This window comes from Salvelinus fontinalis, chromosome 18, assembly GCF_029448725.1.
Source record: "Salvelinus fontinalis isolate EN_2023a chromosome 18, ASM2944872v1, whole genome shotgun sequence".
In the NCBI taxonomy this organism is placed as follows: domain Eukaryota; kingdom Metazoa; phylum Chordata; class Actinopteri; order Salmoniformes; family Salmonidae; genus Salvelinus; species Salvelinus fontinalis.
The window spans coordinates 35,569,510-35,585,018 of record NC_074682.1 but is presented as its reverse complement, the minus strand read 5'-3'; the positions used below and the strand labels follow the sequence as shown (position 1 = coordinate 35,585,018).

At 40.9% G+C, this 15,509-nt stretch overlaps 1 protein-coding gene across 1 annotated transcript; it reads left to right on the top strand.

Moving 5' to 3' along the window:
• Nucleotides 1–3,409: 3,409 nt before the first annotated feature.
• Nucleotides 3,410–14,934, top strand: mettl1 (methyltransferase 1, tRNA methylguanosine). Its single transcript, XM_055869215.1, has 6 exons — nucleotides 3,410–3,596; nucleotides 4,391–4,518; nucleotides 7,249–7,433; nucleotides 9,333–9,446; nucleotides 12,672–12,773; nucleotides 13,760–14,934. Exons 1-6 carry the CDS (start codon nucleotides 3,517–3,519, stop codon nucleotides 13,874–13,876), a joined length of 726 nt encoding a protein of 241 aa, XP_055725190.1. The 5' UTR covers nucleotides 3,410–3,516; the 3' UTR covers nucleotides 13,877–14,934.
• The last annotated feature ends 575 nt before the right edge of the window (nucleotides 14,935–15,509 follow it).

Sequence of the window (15,509 nt, the reverse complement as noted above, 5' to 3'; positions counted from 1 at the left end):
TGCATGCTTATTATACTGAACAAAAATATAAATGCAACTTGCAACAATTTCAAAGATTTTACTGCGTTATAGTTCATAGAAGGAAATCAGTCAATTTAAATACATTCTTTAGGCCCTAATCTATGGATTTCACATGACTGAGAATACAGATATGCATTTGTTGGTCACAGATATCTTTAAAAAAGGTAGGGATGTGAATCAGAAAACCAGTCAGTATCTGGTGTGACCATCATTTGCCTCATGCAGCTTGACACGTCTCCTTTGCATAGAGTTGATCAGACTGTTGATTATGGCCTTTGAATGTTGTCCCACTCCTCTTCAATGGCTGTGAGAACTTGCTGGATATTGCCGGGCATTGGAACATTGTCGTACACATTTTACATTTACATTTGAGTCATTTAGCAGACGCTCTTATCCAGAGCGACTTACAGTAGAGTGCACACATTTTATTACATGTTTTACATACTGAGACAAGGATATCCCTACCGGCCAAACCCGTTTTGTTTATTGTCCGTAGCTTATACCTTCCCATACCATAACCCCACCGCCCCAATGGGGCACTCTATTCACAATGTTGACATCAGCAAACCGCTCACCCACACAACGCAATACACGTGGTCTGCGGTTGTGAGGCCGGTTGGACATACTGCCAAATTCTCTAAAATGACGTTGGAGGTGGCTTATTGAACAGAAATTAACATTGAATTATCTGGCAACAGCTCTGGTGGACATTCCTGTGTTCAGCATGCCAATTGCACCTCCCTCAAAACTTGAGACATCTGTGGCCTTGGGTTGTGTGACAAAACTGCACATTTTAAAGTGGCTTTTTATTGTCCCCAGCACAAGGTGCACATGTGTAATGAGCATGCTGTTTAATCAGCTTCTTGATATGCCACAGCTGTCAGGTGGATGGATTATGTTGGCAAAGGAGAAATGCTCACTAACAGCAATATAAACAAGTTTGTGCACAAAATTAGAGAGAAATTTGCTTTTTGTACGTATGGACAATTTCTGTGTTATTTTATTTCACCTCATGAAACATGGGACCAACACGTTACATGTTGCGTTTATATTTTTGTTCAGTGTAGTAACTGGAATAAGCAATTTCCTAAACGTGTCAAGTGCAGCGTCTGGTTGGTCTTCATTACACATCACAGACCAGCAAATATGCTTTATATCTTCAACACAGGAAGCACTACAAAACTTGTTGTATTACTTCTTATACACTATATTAAGCCCATCCTTCGGAACTTTGTTTTTTCTAGATATGGCTGATATATTATCACTACATCCGGTGGATTTGGATACTGCTTTAGAGTAGATATCTGTAGCATTAGTAAAGATGTGATCAATACTTGTGGATGATTTCATTCCTGTGCTGTTTGTAAATACCCTAGTAGATTGACTGATAACCTGAACCAGGTTACAGGCACTGGTTACAGTTTTCTTTTAATTATTGAGTGGGCAGCTTGACATTTCTCTTCTGAAGATGTTGAAACGATGTATTGCTACTACTGTATCATGAAAGGTATTTTTTAAGTGAGTTCCGGAGATAGTCAGTACATGTACAAAAGTAAAAGATGCCAAAACGAAACTTAAGAACGGAAAGCATAGAAAAAGCACACAAAACAAATATGAATTTGGTTGGGTCACCCAAAAAGTTAGATATTGTAGCTTTAAGACAGATCGAAAACAGAAACAGCATATCCTTAAAACTTCTTATGGCTGCAGTCCCGTTAACAGAATCAATATGACAACAGCCGGTCGAAGTGCAGGGCGCCAAATTCAAAAAACAGAAATCTCATAATTAAAATTCCTCAGACATTCATGTGTCTTATATCATTTTAAAGGTAATCTTGTTGTTAATCCCACCAAAGTGTCCAATTTCAAAAAGGCTTTTCAGCGAAAGCACTACAAACGATTATGTTAGGTCACCACAAAACCACAATAATCACAGCCATTTTTTCCAGCTAAAGATAGCTTCACAAAAACCACTATAGAGATAAAATTAATCACTAACCTTCTATTATTTTCATCAGATGACACTCATAGGACTTCATGTTACACAATACATGCATGTTTTGTTTGATTAAATTCATATTTATATCAAAAAATCTGAGTTTACATTGAGGCGACTAGATTCACTAGTTGCAAAAACATCAAGACTTTGCATAGCCACATCGTTTCAACAGAAATACTCATCATAAATATAGATGATAATACAAGTTATACACATGTAATTATAGATATACCTCTCCTTAATGCAACCGCTGTGTCAGATTTCAAAAAAACTTTACGGAAAAAGAAACCCACGTTATAATCTGAGACGGCGCTCAAAAGTAAAACACCACAGCCCCAAAGATGGCGTCAACATAAACAAGAAAATATATGATAAATATTCACTTACCTTTGATGATCTACATCAGAAAGCACACCAGGAATCCCAGGTCCACAATAAATGTTTGTTTTGTTCGGAAAAAAATCACTTATTTATGTCCAAATACCTTATTTTGTTAGCGCGTCTGTTTACATATCCAAACGCTAATTCTGGTCAGCGTTATATCGGACAAAAACTTCAAAAAGTGATATTACCGGTCGAAGAAACATTTCAAACTAAGTACACAATCAATCATTAGGATGTTTTTAACATATAGCTTCAATAAAGTTCCAACCGGAGTATTCCTTCTTGTCTTCGTGAGCAATGGAACGTAAGTGACTTCCACGAGGAAAAAGCATGATCAGAAAATGGCTGCTTGATGGACACCTGACTGATTCTGCTATCATTCTCTCCCACAACATCATAGAAGTCTCATTATAATTTCTATTGATGGTTGACATCTAGTGTAACCCCTAGGCAGTGCAACATCATTAATAGCTCAATTGGAATTCTTTAGGGACTCTGGTGAATATATACAAGCTCAGATTTCTGACTTCCTGTCATTCCTGTCATTTTGATTTCAACTCAGGATTTTGCCTGCCAATATGAGTACTGTTAATCTCACAGACATAATTCAAACAGTTTTAGAAACTTTAGAGTGTTTTCTATCCAATACTAATAATAATATGCAAATATTAGCAACTATGACTGAGGAGCAAGCCGTTTGATATGGGCACCTTTCATCCAAGCTACTCAATACTGCCCCTTCAGCCATAAGAAGTTTTAAGCAATCCTTAATATTGAACAGGTGAAATAGAATAATGTCCAAATAGATGTGTCCCGGTGCAAATAAACTGGTATGCAACAGTTCTCTTTCATTGAAGTGAGAAACATAATGTAAACACTTGAATTGATACGATTCAGCAGTGGATCCATATTTATTAGCTGTATATAGGCTATAGTACATTGTATCAACGCGTTGGATGGTTTGTAGCACCACAACCAATTAGAATCCAGAACTTGTTATCGTCATCTGGTGACGTAAAAAGGAAGCGACCGAAAACGAACACCGTTGGAGCGAAGTACATACGTCGTTGGTACATTTCAATCTAATCACTGAATAGTTCAATTAAAACAAAATGAGCGTGTCGATGCCCCAGAAGCGATATTACAGGCAGCGAGCCCACTCGAATCCAATGGCAGACCACACGTTTGAATAGTGAGTCACTCGTCAGTCCGTTTGGTAAAATGTTTAGCAAGCTAACTGTTAGCTAACGCATGTTGCCCGCAAAATTGGCCAAGCTTCTAGTCGATGCACTACTGTATGTTTGAATTCATTTAACACCACAGCTTTATTGAGCAATAAATTGTCAAACGCAAAACGTTCTCTAAACTAGATTGCTTTTACGCCTCCATGCTTCCGTGTGGAGTTTGTGTCGCTTGTTTAGATGCCAGACGACGGAACAGTCAGTTTACAAGTCAGAATGTTGAATAAACTAATTTCAACCTTTTCAAAATATCCATAGGAAAGTAAGTATCATTAAAACGACTTTCCAAAACGCGTGGCTTTCGGTTTGTTTATCACTTAACACAAGCTCACACTAAGCGAAAAGTTTGTTTAATAAAACTTTCATGCGGATATTTTTTCCAAAATTTCCAACGGCATAAAGATCAACCAAGTGGACAACCAGCAGATTAAGTTCAAATGACAGTTTATACAACATTCTGGCTACACAAGACCAATGGTATACATAAATCATTGCACAAGACACATTACGAACATGTAAATGGATTAAAGGCGTTTCCTAATCCACAAGCTAGCTTGCTTTTATGTCAGTCAGGAAGCTGGTATTAAAGGCTACTTTTTGTAAACGTAAAGAAAATACTGCATTGGATTAGAAGTCAATGTTGCTGATGTCATTTACATCAGTTTCACCTCGTGCTGGTAAACATTTGCTTAGGTCTGTTGATTTCATACACATTTTTACCTATTTCACCATGACCTCTTCTCAGCCCTGTCTGTCCAGAGGACATGGACTGGTCCCAGCTGTACCCGGAGTTCTTCAGCGATCACCAGTCGACCCAAAAGGCTGCACAAGTGGAGTTTGCAGACATCGGCTGTGGATATGGGGGACTTCTAGGTATGGGATGATCTTCTAATCCATGATATTTCCTCACCCTTGTTACCCTAACTCCAGTCTTTATCATTCTCATGCTTACTAACAAAAATACTAAACCATCAATCGTTGATGGAGGACTGTCTGCCCTACACTGAAATTATGTGAGCGAGATGGTCCTTTTTATGTGTCGTTTTTGGTTGTTCCATCTGAGGGTGCTGTTGACTTAGAACATGGTCAAGAGATTTGGCTTGGAAGGTTCTTTCATTGTACACTCGGTAACCAGTTCAAGAAAATAGCTTGCTCCTCCAGACAGTGAGTCACGTTGCCTTGGCTTGTTATATAAAGCCAAGGACCGGCATTGAGGCATCCAGTTACTGTTCGCTTGAACATTAGAATGGCAAAACGACTGACCTAAGCGACTTTGAGGGTGGTATGATTGTCGATGCCAGGCGCGCCGGTTCCAGTATCTCAGAAATGGCTGGCCACATGGGCCTTTCACACACGACAGTGTCTAGGGTTTACCAAGAATGGTGTGACAAACAAATAAAATCAGTCAGTGGAAGTCCTGTGGGTCGAAGGAGAATGGCAAGAACCGTGCACACTAACAGGCGGGCCACAACCAGGCAAATAACGGTGCAGTACAACAGTGGTGTGCAGAATGGCATCTCGGAAATCACAACTTGTTGGTCTTTGTCACGGATGGACTATTGCAGCAGACGACCACACCGGAATCCACTCCTATCACCTAAAAACAAGAAGAAGCAACTTAAGTGGGCACGCGATCACCAACACTGGACAATTAAGGGCTTGTAAGTAAGTATTTCACGGTAAAGTCTACACTTGTTGTATCCGGCGCATGTGACAAATTACGTTTGATTTGAGTTGAGTGAAAAAACATTGCCCAGTCTGACGAATCCCGGTTCCAGTTGTCATGCTGATGGCAGAGTCAGGATTTGGAGTAAGCAGCATGAGTCCATGGCCCCACCCTGCCTGGTGTCAACGGTACAGGCTGGTGACTGTGGTGTAATAGTGTGGGGAATGTTTTGGCCTGGCACACGTTAGGTCCCTTGATACCAATTGAGCAACGTAACATTCCCCTTAAAGAATTCAGTCTGTTCTGGAGGAAAAGGGTAGTCTGACATGGTACTAGATGGTTGTACCTAATAAATTGGCCACTGAGTGTACAGTATATTCTCTGTTTATATTCCTGGATTAACTGAAAATATCATATTGTATGGTATTTTCTCTGTGAATTTTTATTAGAATCCCCATTAGCTAACGCCGTAACATTAGCTAATCTTCCTGGGGTCCAACACCAATTAATATGACATTAGGAACAATTACAAATTAAGACTTTACAAACTTTCGCCTATTTATTGCCTTACCTCCTTACTTCATTTGCACACACTGTATACAGATTTTTCTGTTGTGTTATTGACTGTATGTTTGTTTATCCTATGTGTAACTCTTTTTGTCACACTGCTATGCTTTATCTTGGCCAGGTCAGTTGTAAATGAGAACTTGTTCTCAACTAGCCTGCCTGGTTAAATAAAGGTTAAAAAAAACTTTACAAACATTTAACAAGTAGACAATACAGACAATTAAAATACCTGACAGGAAACATTTAACATTCAGTTGATGCTTTCTATTTCCTGTCCGGTCATATGGTCTATCGAATTAGATGTTTTTATTTTTTCCTGGAGGTGGATTTACTTTTTGCCTGAGAAATATGGATTGGTAAAGAGTTCCATTTAGCTATGGCCCTATATAAAACCGTAGATTTAAGGTGATTTGTCCTTGGGTTGTCTTAGATGCCCTGAATTTACCTGTCTGGTTTAGTGGTTATGCATGTTGCTAGTATGTACTAACTGGCCCGAAAAATCGTGTTTTTTTTTTTAAAGAATATAACATTCCTAAAGAAAATCATAAGACTGGATAGTAATTTGTTTTCAATGTGACGCCATGAGAGATTCTGATGCATTTGGATAATATTCATACAGATAGAGCTCATCTGCCAGCCCTGTTTTGAGCCATTTGGAGCTTTTTTATATCTTTCTTTGCTGCAGATATAAAAAAGTTCAAATTATTATGCCTCTGAATTGAATAAACAGAGAAAATAACCTATAGCAATTAATACAGGGAAAGCAATCTAATCGTATTTGTCACATGCGCCAAATACAGCAGGTGTAGACATTACTGTGAAATGCTTACTTACGAGACCTTTCCCCAACAATGCGGAGTTAAAAAATATGAAATGTGCAAAAAAGGAAACGGTAGCACAATAAAATAACGAGACTATATACAAGGAGTACTGGTACGAGTCAATGTGAAGGGGTACTAGGTAATTGAGGTAATATGTACATGTAAATTGGGGTAAAAGTAACTAGGCAATCGGGATAGATAATAAACAGTAGCAGCAGCGTGGAAATGTGTGTGTTGGAATGTCAATGTAGTATGTGTGAGTGCATAGAGCCGGTGCAAGAGAGTCATTGCAAATGGTAAGGGTAGCCATTTTATTAACTGTCAAGCAGTCTTGTGGGTTGGGGGTAGAAGTTGTTCAGGAGCCTTTTGGTCTCAGACTTGGCAATACTGCATACTGTGCGAATCGGAGTATGACTTTTCAACATTCAGTATACTCTCCTTTTCCACAGCCATCATTGTCATAATAGACTGTTTTAGTGGTTCTTGCAACTCTTTTTTTGGCCACCTGTTCCCAGGTCAGATTAATAACCTACCTCCTCTGTGTCTCAGTGGAGTTATCCCCGCTCTTTCCAAAGCAACTGATTCTGGGCCTGGAGATCCGTGTCAAAGTGTCTGATTATGTCCAGGACCGTATCCGCTCCCTGCGTGCAGCAGAGACGGGCAGCTACCAGAACATCGCCTGCTTACGGAGCAACGCCATGAAGTACCTGCCCAACTTCTTCTCCAAGGGACAGGTACTTAACCGTTCCCTCCCCTTTTCTGTCATCTTTTTCCCTTTTTTTATGTGAAGTGTACTGTGACAAATTTGTTTGTAAAATACACTTTAAATAAATGATGATGATGAATGACGTAGCCAGAGACCATCGGGGGTTGTCAGCCACATAACACTTCTGCCTTGCCCCTGCATCTGTTGTGTGTATATTTATTTGTAGACACGTCTGTCAAACACCTCACCTCTAAATAGTACTGCACTTAATCCCTTCAGGAAGTTTTCAAAATGTCTTGATGCCTGGTAAAGATGCTCAAATTCAAATGGTGTTTGCTACACTTTTGTACAGCTTTCTGACCATTGGGCATTGAGGGTTTGAAGCTATCCAGCGTAGTAATTTTTAAATAAAGTGTCCTTCCTATCAACCACAATATAAATATTTCTAAACTAGAAATGTCTGTTTCAGGTAGTTTACAGCCCTCTCGTGGCAACAATAGGAAGTGTTTGATCAGCAGCACTAGTTATCAACATGACAAGTACAGAAACTTAGTTCTCATGTCTATACCGGAGAGTAACAATGGCTAATGATTTCCAAACCTTATGTCACAACCCAGAGATTTTAGCCTCTAATGAATTTCTCAACAAAGGTGACGCTGTGCCAGTGACCACATGCCAGGCGTCACATCAACTGAGCATAGGACTATAAACTAATCAGTATTTTACAGCCTAATAGTGGAGGGTTTATCCTTTCAATTCAACCCAATTAATCAGAATGACTTTGATAAAACAAGCACTAGCTTAGCCTACATAGTGGAACCTCCAGTACCAGGACTGAGTAACCTAAATCAAACTTTGTAAAGCACATTTAAAAATCGCAACATCGATTAAAGTGAAGAAATTACATGTAAAAGCAAATAAGAAATAAAATGTCACATTTTCCTTCAACTTCTTGTGTTGGAGTATAGCTCCTAGGCTGGGTTTGAATAGACACATTGACATGATGTGAGACATAGCAGACAGTAGTACATCAGGTAGGAGACAGTAAATGTGTTGATGCCGGGGGCTGACATCTGAAAGGAACGCGAAAACTGTGTCGATTTTATCTATGGAAGAAATACCCCACAGTACTATTTTTACCGTCTTGGCTGTAATGACATCATTGAGACCTGCCCATTCTGTGTAGAGGATTAAGTGCTTTGGAAAAACACAGACCGACTGACACACACGCTCTCTGTCATATGTACACACATAAACGGGAGCCCCTGAGCGATATTTGCACACCCACATGCATGATGTCGTGTGGGTAGAAACGGCGCTATACTCCCCAATATGGCTTCTCTCTTTGTTTCCCCTCAGTTTTTTTTATGCTGTGCCAGAGCACTAATTAAAGTGTCGTTTTTTCCATTTTGTGAAGAGCGGGGCCCAGTCTCAACCCCCCTGGGGCGACTGCAGTCCTCTGTGATTATCCCCCCGTTTTTCTGTTTTTACATTACATTATTTATTTGAATTAATAAAAAAAGAGTGAACTGGAACAGTTTTTAATATTGCAACCAGACTAATAGTTGTGTACATCTTGTCAAAGGAAGGGGGACTTATCTTAATAAAAATCACTTAGAGGGAATTTCCACCTTAACAATCCGGGCTGCCTGACAACTGACGCAAAAATATTGAGAACTACAGAGAGCTGACTCTATAATGACTTGATAGACTGGTTTGAATAATAGCCACTTTGATACAACAGAATATTGAGCACCATAGTCCTCGTTTTCACAAACTGGAAAAGTAGTACCAGAGAAAGTAAAAGCTGGAGGACTTAATTTATCTGTGTTTCTTCACTGAGGTCAGTTGAACTTGAGATGCTTGGTCTGTCTGTCTGGTCTTATTTGCATTGTGACCATTTTGTTTTGTTGATTTCTCTGTTCAGCTCAGTAAGATGTTCTTCCTGTTTCCTGACCCGCACTTCAAGAAGACCAAGCACAAGTGGAGGATCATCAGTCCCACTCTGTTGGCCGAGTACGCCTACACACTGAGAGTAGGGGTAAGGACAGAGCATAGTACGCCTACATTTACATTTTCGTCATTTAGCAGATGCTCTTATCCAAAGCAACTTACAGTTAGTGCATACATCTTAAGATAGCTGGGACAACCACATATACACAGGCATAGCAAGTACACTTTTCCTCAAAGTAGTCGAGGTGAGGCGGGGGATTATTTAAGATACTCTTTGAAGAGGTAGGGTTTCAGGTGCTTTCAGAAGATGGGCAGGGACTATGCTGTCCTAGCTTCAGAGGGAAGCTGGTTCCACCATTGGGGTACCAGGACTGAGACGAGCTTGGACTGGGCTGAGCGGGAGCTTCCCTCCTGTAGGGATGGGAGGGTCAGAGGTGGCAAAATGGAGTGAGTGCTCAGGTTGGGGTGTAGGATTTGAGCATAACCTGAAGATGGGGAGGGGTATTTCCTCTTGCTGCTCTGTAGGCACACACCATGGTCTTGTAGTGGATGCGAGCTTCGTCTGGAAGCCACTGGAGTGTGCGGAGGAGCAGATAAGTTGCAGGGGTTTGATGCGGGAAGCCCAGCCAACAGCGAGTTGCAGTAGTCCAAACAGGAGATGACAAGTGCCTGGATTTTCCTGTGTGAGGAAGGGTCGTACTCTACGGATGTTGTAGAGCATGAACCTACAGGAGTGAGTCACTGCTTTGATGTTTGCATAGAACAACAGGGTGTTGTCCAGTGTCACGCCAAGGTTCTTTGCACTCTGGGAGGGGGACACTGTGGAGTTGTCAACTGTGATGGAGAGATCTTTGAGCGGGCAGGCCTTCCCCGGAAGAGAGGCTCCGTCTTCTTGAGCTCGAGGTGGTGGGCCGACATCCAGGCTGAAATATCTGCCAGGCACGCAGAGATGTCAGAAGGGGGAAGGAGAAAAGTAGTTAAGTGTCATCCGCATAGCAATGATAGGAGAGACCATGTGAGGATATGAAAGAGCCGAGTGACTTGGTGTATAGAGAGAAGAGGAGAGGGCCTAGAACTGAGCCCTGGGGGACACCGGTAGTGAGAGTATGTGATGCAGACACAGTTCCTCTCCACGGCACCTGAAAGGAACGGCCTGCCAGGTAAGATGCAATGCAAGAGTGTACAGAGCCTGAGACGCCCAGCCCTGAGAGGGTGGAGGGGAGGATATGATGGTTCATGGTGTCGAAGGCAGTGGATGGATTTAGGAGGATGAGAACAGAGGAGAGAGAGTCAGCTTTGGTAGTGCGGAGAACCTCTGTGACTCAGAGAAGAGCAGTCTTGGTTGGAGAAAGAGTTTAAGGCGTAGCCTATACACTGAGAGTAGGGGTATGGACAGAGCACAGCGAATGGGCGGGGGGTTCATCAGGGGCACCCAAAGTCAACAGTTGATTTAGGGATGTGGTTGAGCAATGGGTCTTCAGTTCCCTTTTCCAACAACAAGACATATGAGAGGACAGTACTAGCTACATTGCATACATGGCCTGGAATTTACTTAACCCTCACTATCCTGCTCATTTGTCTGTTATCCCCCCCGCCCCCCCCATGTTTCATACCTGTCAGATTTGTGTGGGGCTCTTGGTGTCAGTTCACTGTGGCAGCGAGGAGAGACTGAGGATTGGGAGAACAATGGGAGTCTTGTTTGTGTGTGTGTGTGCATGTGGGATTTTAATGTGCTCACGTGCGTCCGTCTGTAGGCTCTACCATTACACTCAGCAGCACTGACACAGGGCCTATGCCAGACACTGATCTCCTCTGGGGGGTGGAGAGGAGAGCTGTCTAGAGAATTTCCTCTACGGCAATTTAGACTACAACATCGATCCGCCCCGAACACACCCACACACCTCCATCACACCCTCCCCCGCCTCCATGGCTCCCTACCTCCTGGCCTCAACTTGAACGCTGCATCACTGAACTAACATGCGGGCACTGTGCAAATCTATGCCATCGCTTAGTTTTCCAAGAAAGCCCTGTTCTAATTATACTATCTGTCCACGCTCCAATGTAAACTACAATGACACAGGTTATAAACCTTGATGTTGGCTTTGGGTTATTTCTGTCCTTTTGAGGAAAAAAAGAAACCTTTGCTCTTCAAAGTATTTAAGGCCACCACACTAAGGCATATTTCAAAGAAAATGTTATTGGTTAAATGCTTACTTATGAGCCTGTTCCCAAAAATGCAGTTTAAAAAGTGAGACATAGTAGCACAATAAAATAACAATAACGAGGCTATATACAAGAACCAACATATTCAAATAATGATTTACATATTTTCATTACAAATGTTATTTTGATGAATTTATTCATACTATTTAATCCGTCTACAAGATATGGTCCCAACACAAATCTAGGGTTGTTACCCAAGCCGGCTGGTCGTTCTATCGGTTTGGTTGCTAGAGATGCGACCCAGTTGTTCAGTCTTTTTGTTCTGTATCTATGGACGCGGCCGAGTCGTTCATTCTAAATGTTCAATTGCCATACTGGCTGGCAACGTTCTTATCCCTTACTTGCTAGCTAGCCAACTATGGCTAACTTACAGTCACGTCAAAAAGTGCAGCCTGAATAGCAGCAAAGTAGCTGCATTTGAATTTGTTTAAGCTGTTTTCTTGTGACATTTATTTGGACACATCCATAACAATGAGCTAATGAGGCATGATTTCAGCTGGAATAGAATATTTGCTCACTCGTCATGACACTTTTGTTCAGAGGAGCTAGCCAACAACACAGCGACACAATCACTTCAAACTCAAGCTGGAAAGACTGCAAACTAGCTGCACTTGATGCAGCTTATACAAAATGATGTAGCTTATTCATGATTTCAACTGGCTGAGAAAAGCTGCCTGCCTGTCTGTCTCGTCCCGACTCCCGACACGTTCATTACTGTAGGATAGCTGGAGATCGAATTTGAATATTGAAACAATGTTGCAAATGTCAGAGACAAACAGCAAGGTTTATACAAATCGGAGCTGTTAAAAACGAAATGTTAGTCTAAAAGAAATGTGAGAATGTCTAGATGCTTTTTAAAGTGGAGATGATCAAGTATAAATTGCCTGGTTGGGCTGATGAGGCGGCGCATTGCGCAGTCAGATGGAACAGAGTAAATAGGCATTTTAACATCATCGATTTAGCCGCTGATAACTTGTGGAATAGACACCGGCTAGAATGCGGTTTTAACTGCATTCAGGATCAGTCCCACCCATTGTATAAACGTTAATTATGAGGACATTGTGTTTAACTCTTGTTTTGTGTTTCCCAGGGTTTGGTGTACACCAACACAGATGTGGAGGAGGTGCATCTCTGGATGGTAAAACACTTCAGTGAGCATCTGCTGTTCACACGGGTCCCCGATGCAGAACTGGTATGATGACTGACATTTTAGACAGTCCTCAACAATTAATATCGATTCTGTTTTTACTTATGTAAAACTTTGTCATAATATTTGTCATAGAGAAGCCAACCTTGAACTCCATATAAGCAAGTGAGAAATTGATTTTAACAAAGAAGTGAAACTCCTTGGGGCCAGAGTTACACAAAGCAACTTTCACGCAAATTTGGTTGCTAGCAACTGAGTTGCTTCTTGATTGCTTTGTGTAACACCCCCCAGCAACTAATTTGCAACTTGTTTGCATACAGTTGCAACTTTGTGCAACTAGTTGTGTACTGCAACCAATCAAAGCAAATGCTTTTGTAACATGATCCATTCGAATGGATCGGAAACTCTGACCCCGTTGTCATGTCAACAACACAGCTGTCAGTGCTATGGTAAACCCGCGATCAAGGTGGACACAAGACATTAGGTAGCTAGTTTGATAAAACAGTGCTGGCATTTTCAAGTTGTACAGCCAGTATTTTGTCTAAATCAATCATACAATAATTAAATGGTTGGAGAAACAAATGATTTGTGAAATCATGATGTAATGCAGCAGATGACAATGGGTGAGTTTAGAATTCTCAAACCATATGGAGGAATGATATGACAAAAGCAGCTTCAATTTGATTGGCTGTTGCATTTCTTCTTGTATCAGCAAATTTGCTTGTAATTGTCACTTGCAACTAAAATTGCGTGAAAGCTGCTAAGCATAACTCCAGCCTTACGTTCAGAACTAGATTTTTGTGATGTCCAACAATTGTAAAAAATCTTCCTACCTTCCAATTTGGAAAACATTGTCAACATACTTGCCAGTATCATAATTTTTTTAAGCCGTCACAAATATTATGATTTGGAAACCTGGTAAATGAGACAATCAACAAATAGTAATTTTACTATTAAAACCCCCAAAATAGTCATGGTAATTTTGGGGTAGCACTCTTCAGACCCTTCAAAACTGTCCCTTTGTTTGGCAGGTTGATGATGTCATCATCAGTCGCTTGGGAACATGCACAGAGGAGGGGAAGAAGGTGCAGAGGAATGGAGGGAAGAACTACCTGGCAGTTTTCCGGAGGGTAGAAGACCAAAACTGAAACCCCGGTATTACAGACATATCTGTTGGATGAACTGAACTTTTTGCCTTGCTGATAGGAGTACCAGCTCTTCCCATGCAAGGACAGAAAAATGGATGACCAAAATGACTGCTAGCAAAGATTGTCTTATATTGGCAAGATAGTCAAGTGACCCCTCCTACAATGGAAATACATGTCCTCAAATACATGTCCTCAAGCCAATGAGAGGGCAGTGTGTGAACAACATGCCATAGAGATAGAAGACTCGTCTTTGTATCTATGCCATAATAGTGTCTGTGACAGCATGGGCATCTTCATTTTTAAAGTAGTCCATTTTTATCTTCTTCATTGGCTGATTGCTCCCAACTAATAGGAATCCCCACCCAGTTGACTACTTTAAAATGGTGTAAGCCCTCAATTGCAATTTCCATGCTAAAAATGGTTATATCCACGATGAGTCCTCTATCACTGACAACAGGCTGAAATGTTGTTAAAAGTTACCGAAATGTCAAATGCCATGTCCACTTGTATTCGTTTATTCGTAACAACCAAAACAATTCCGAAACTTCTATTAGATAAAATAAGCCATACGTAGCAAATAATCAATAAAAAAAGTGTTGACCAAATTCGACACTCATTGACTTTCATACAAAGATTCCTAACTTGGTGGGCTTATTTTGGGTTGAATAAAACCTCTCACTTGGCCTAGCTGTAGAGAGGAAAAGGCAATCTCCAGGGGTAACTGGGCTTGTTCAGCTTAAACTTTGGTTCATCCCGATTGGTGGACAGTAATATGAATGTGTGGTCATTGGTCAAGGGTTTAAATGGCCAAACTGAAGCATCCACCATGACCTTTTGTGCCTGAGTTGAGATTATTGTGATTCTCTGTTTTATGTATTGTTTTTTAAAAACTCATGCAAGAAGATCAACACTTTAGCCATTATTTACACTCAAAACCTGTTGCTAATTAGACTGCTCACAAAGGCGTGCTAAGTTGGAGATTAATCTGCAATGAAGCTTTGTATTGATTCATTATACTTTCATGACAGCATGAATAAATATTTCTTTTTCTCATGCCACTTTTTCCCCCCACCTTTTTAATTGTGGGATGCAATCACTTGTTCCGACCATCTGCCAAACCTTGACTGCTATTTTGGGATTTTGGTTGAGCCTCCAAGGCTTTTTCTGTTCCAACTTGACAGGGGAAGTGTTGGTTTTGGCTTAGACCCGCTAGTGTTGGAGACTTCACCCTAAATAAAATGAGAGAAACATTGAAGTATAACAGTCATAGATGGAGTTTGCGGGAGACCAGGAGAGGCTTCAGCTAAAATGTAGAGGCTTCTTCAGTTCTTATTCTTCATTATCTGAAAAATCTGGAAGCATTTGCCAAATAATGTTAATTGCAATTATATAATGCAAAAGTGCATTGACTTCTGCATGTTACAATGGATGACACAGCTAATGGTATCCCAAATGTCTTTGGGATACCAAAGTAAGAAGTTTATTGAATGATGTGTATTGTCTGTAAATGTACTTAAGAATGCACTTGCTGTCTGAGACCTACAAGAATCATCCCATAACATATTCAGTTGGCTCTGTCCTGAGCAGGGAGAGGAGATTGGAGGCATCTGCTTCGAGCAGCATCTGTGTTCCA

Coding starts and splice junctions, on each gene's coding strand:
- mettl1 (XM_055869215.1), top strand. CDS start 3,517: ATGAGCGTGTCGATGCCCCAGAAGCGATATTACAGGCAGCGAGCCCAC. Junction 3,597..4,390: donor GCAGACCACACGTTTGAATA/GTGAGTCACTCG, acceptor ACCTCTTCTCAG/CCCTGTCTGTCCAGAGGACA. Junction 4,519..7,248: donor TGGATATGGGGGACTTCTAG/GTATGGGATGAT, acceptor TCTGTGTCTCAG/TGGAGTTATCCCCGCTCTTT.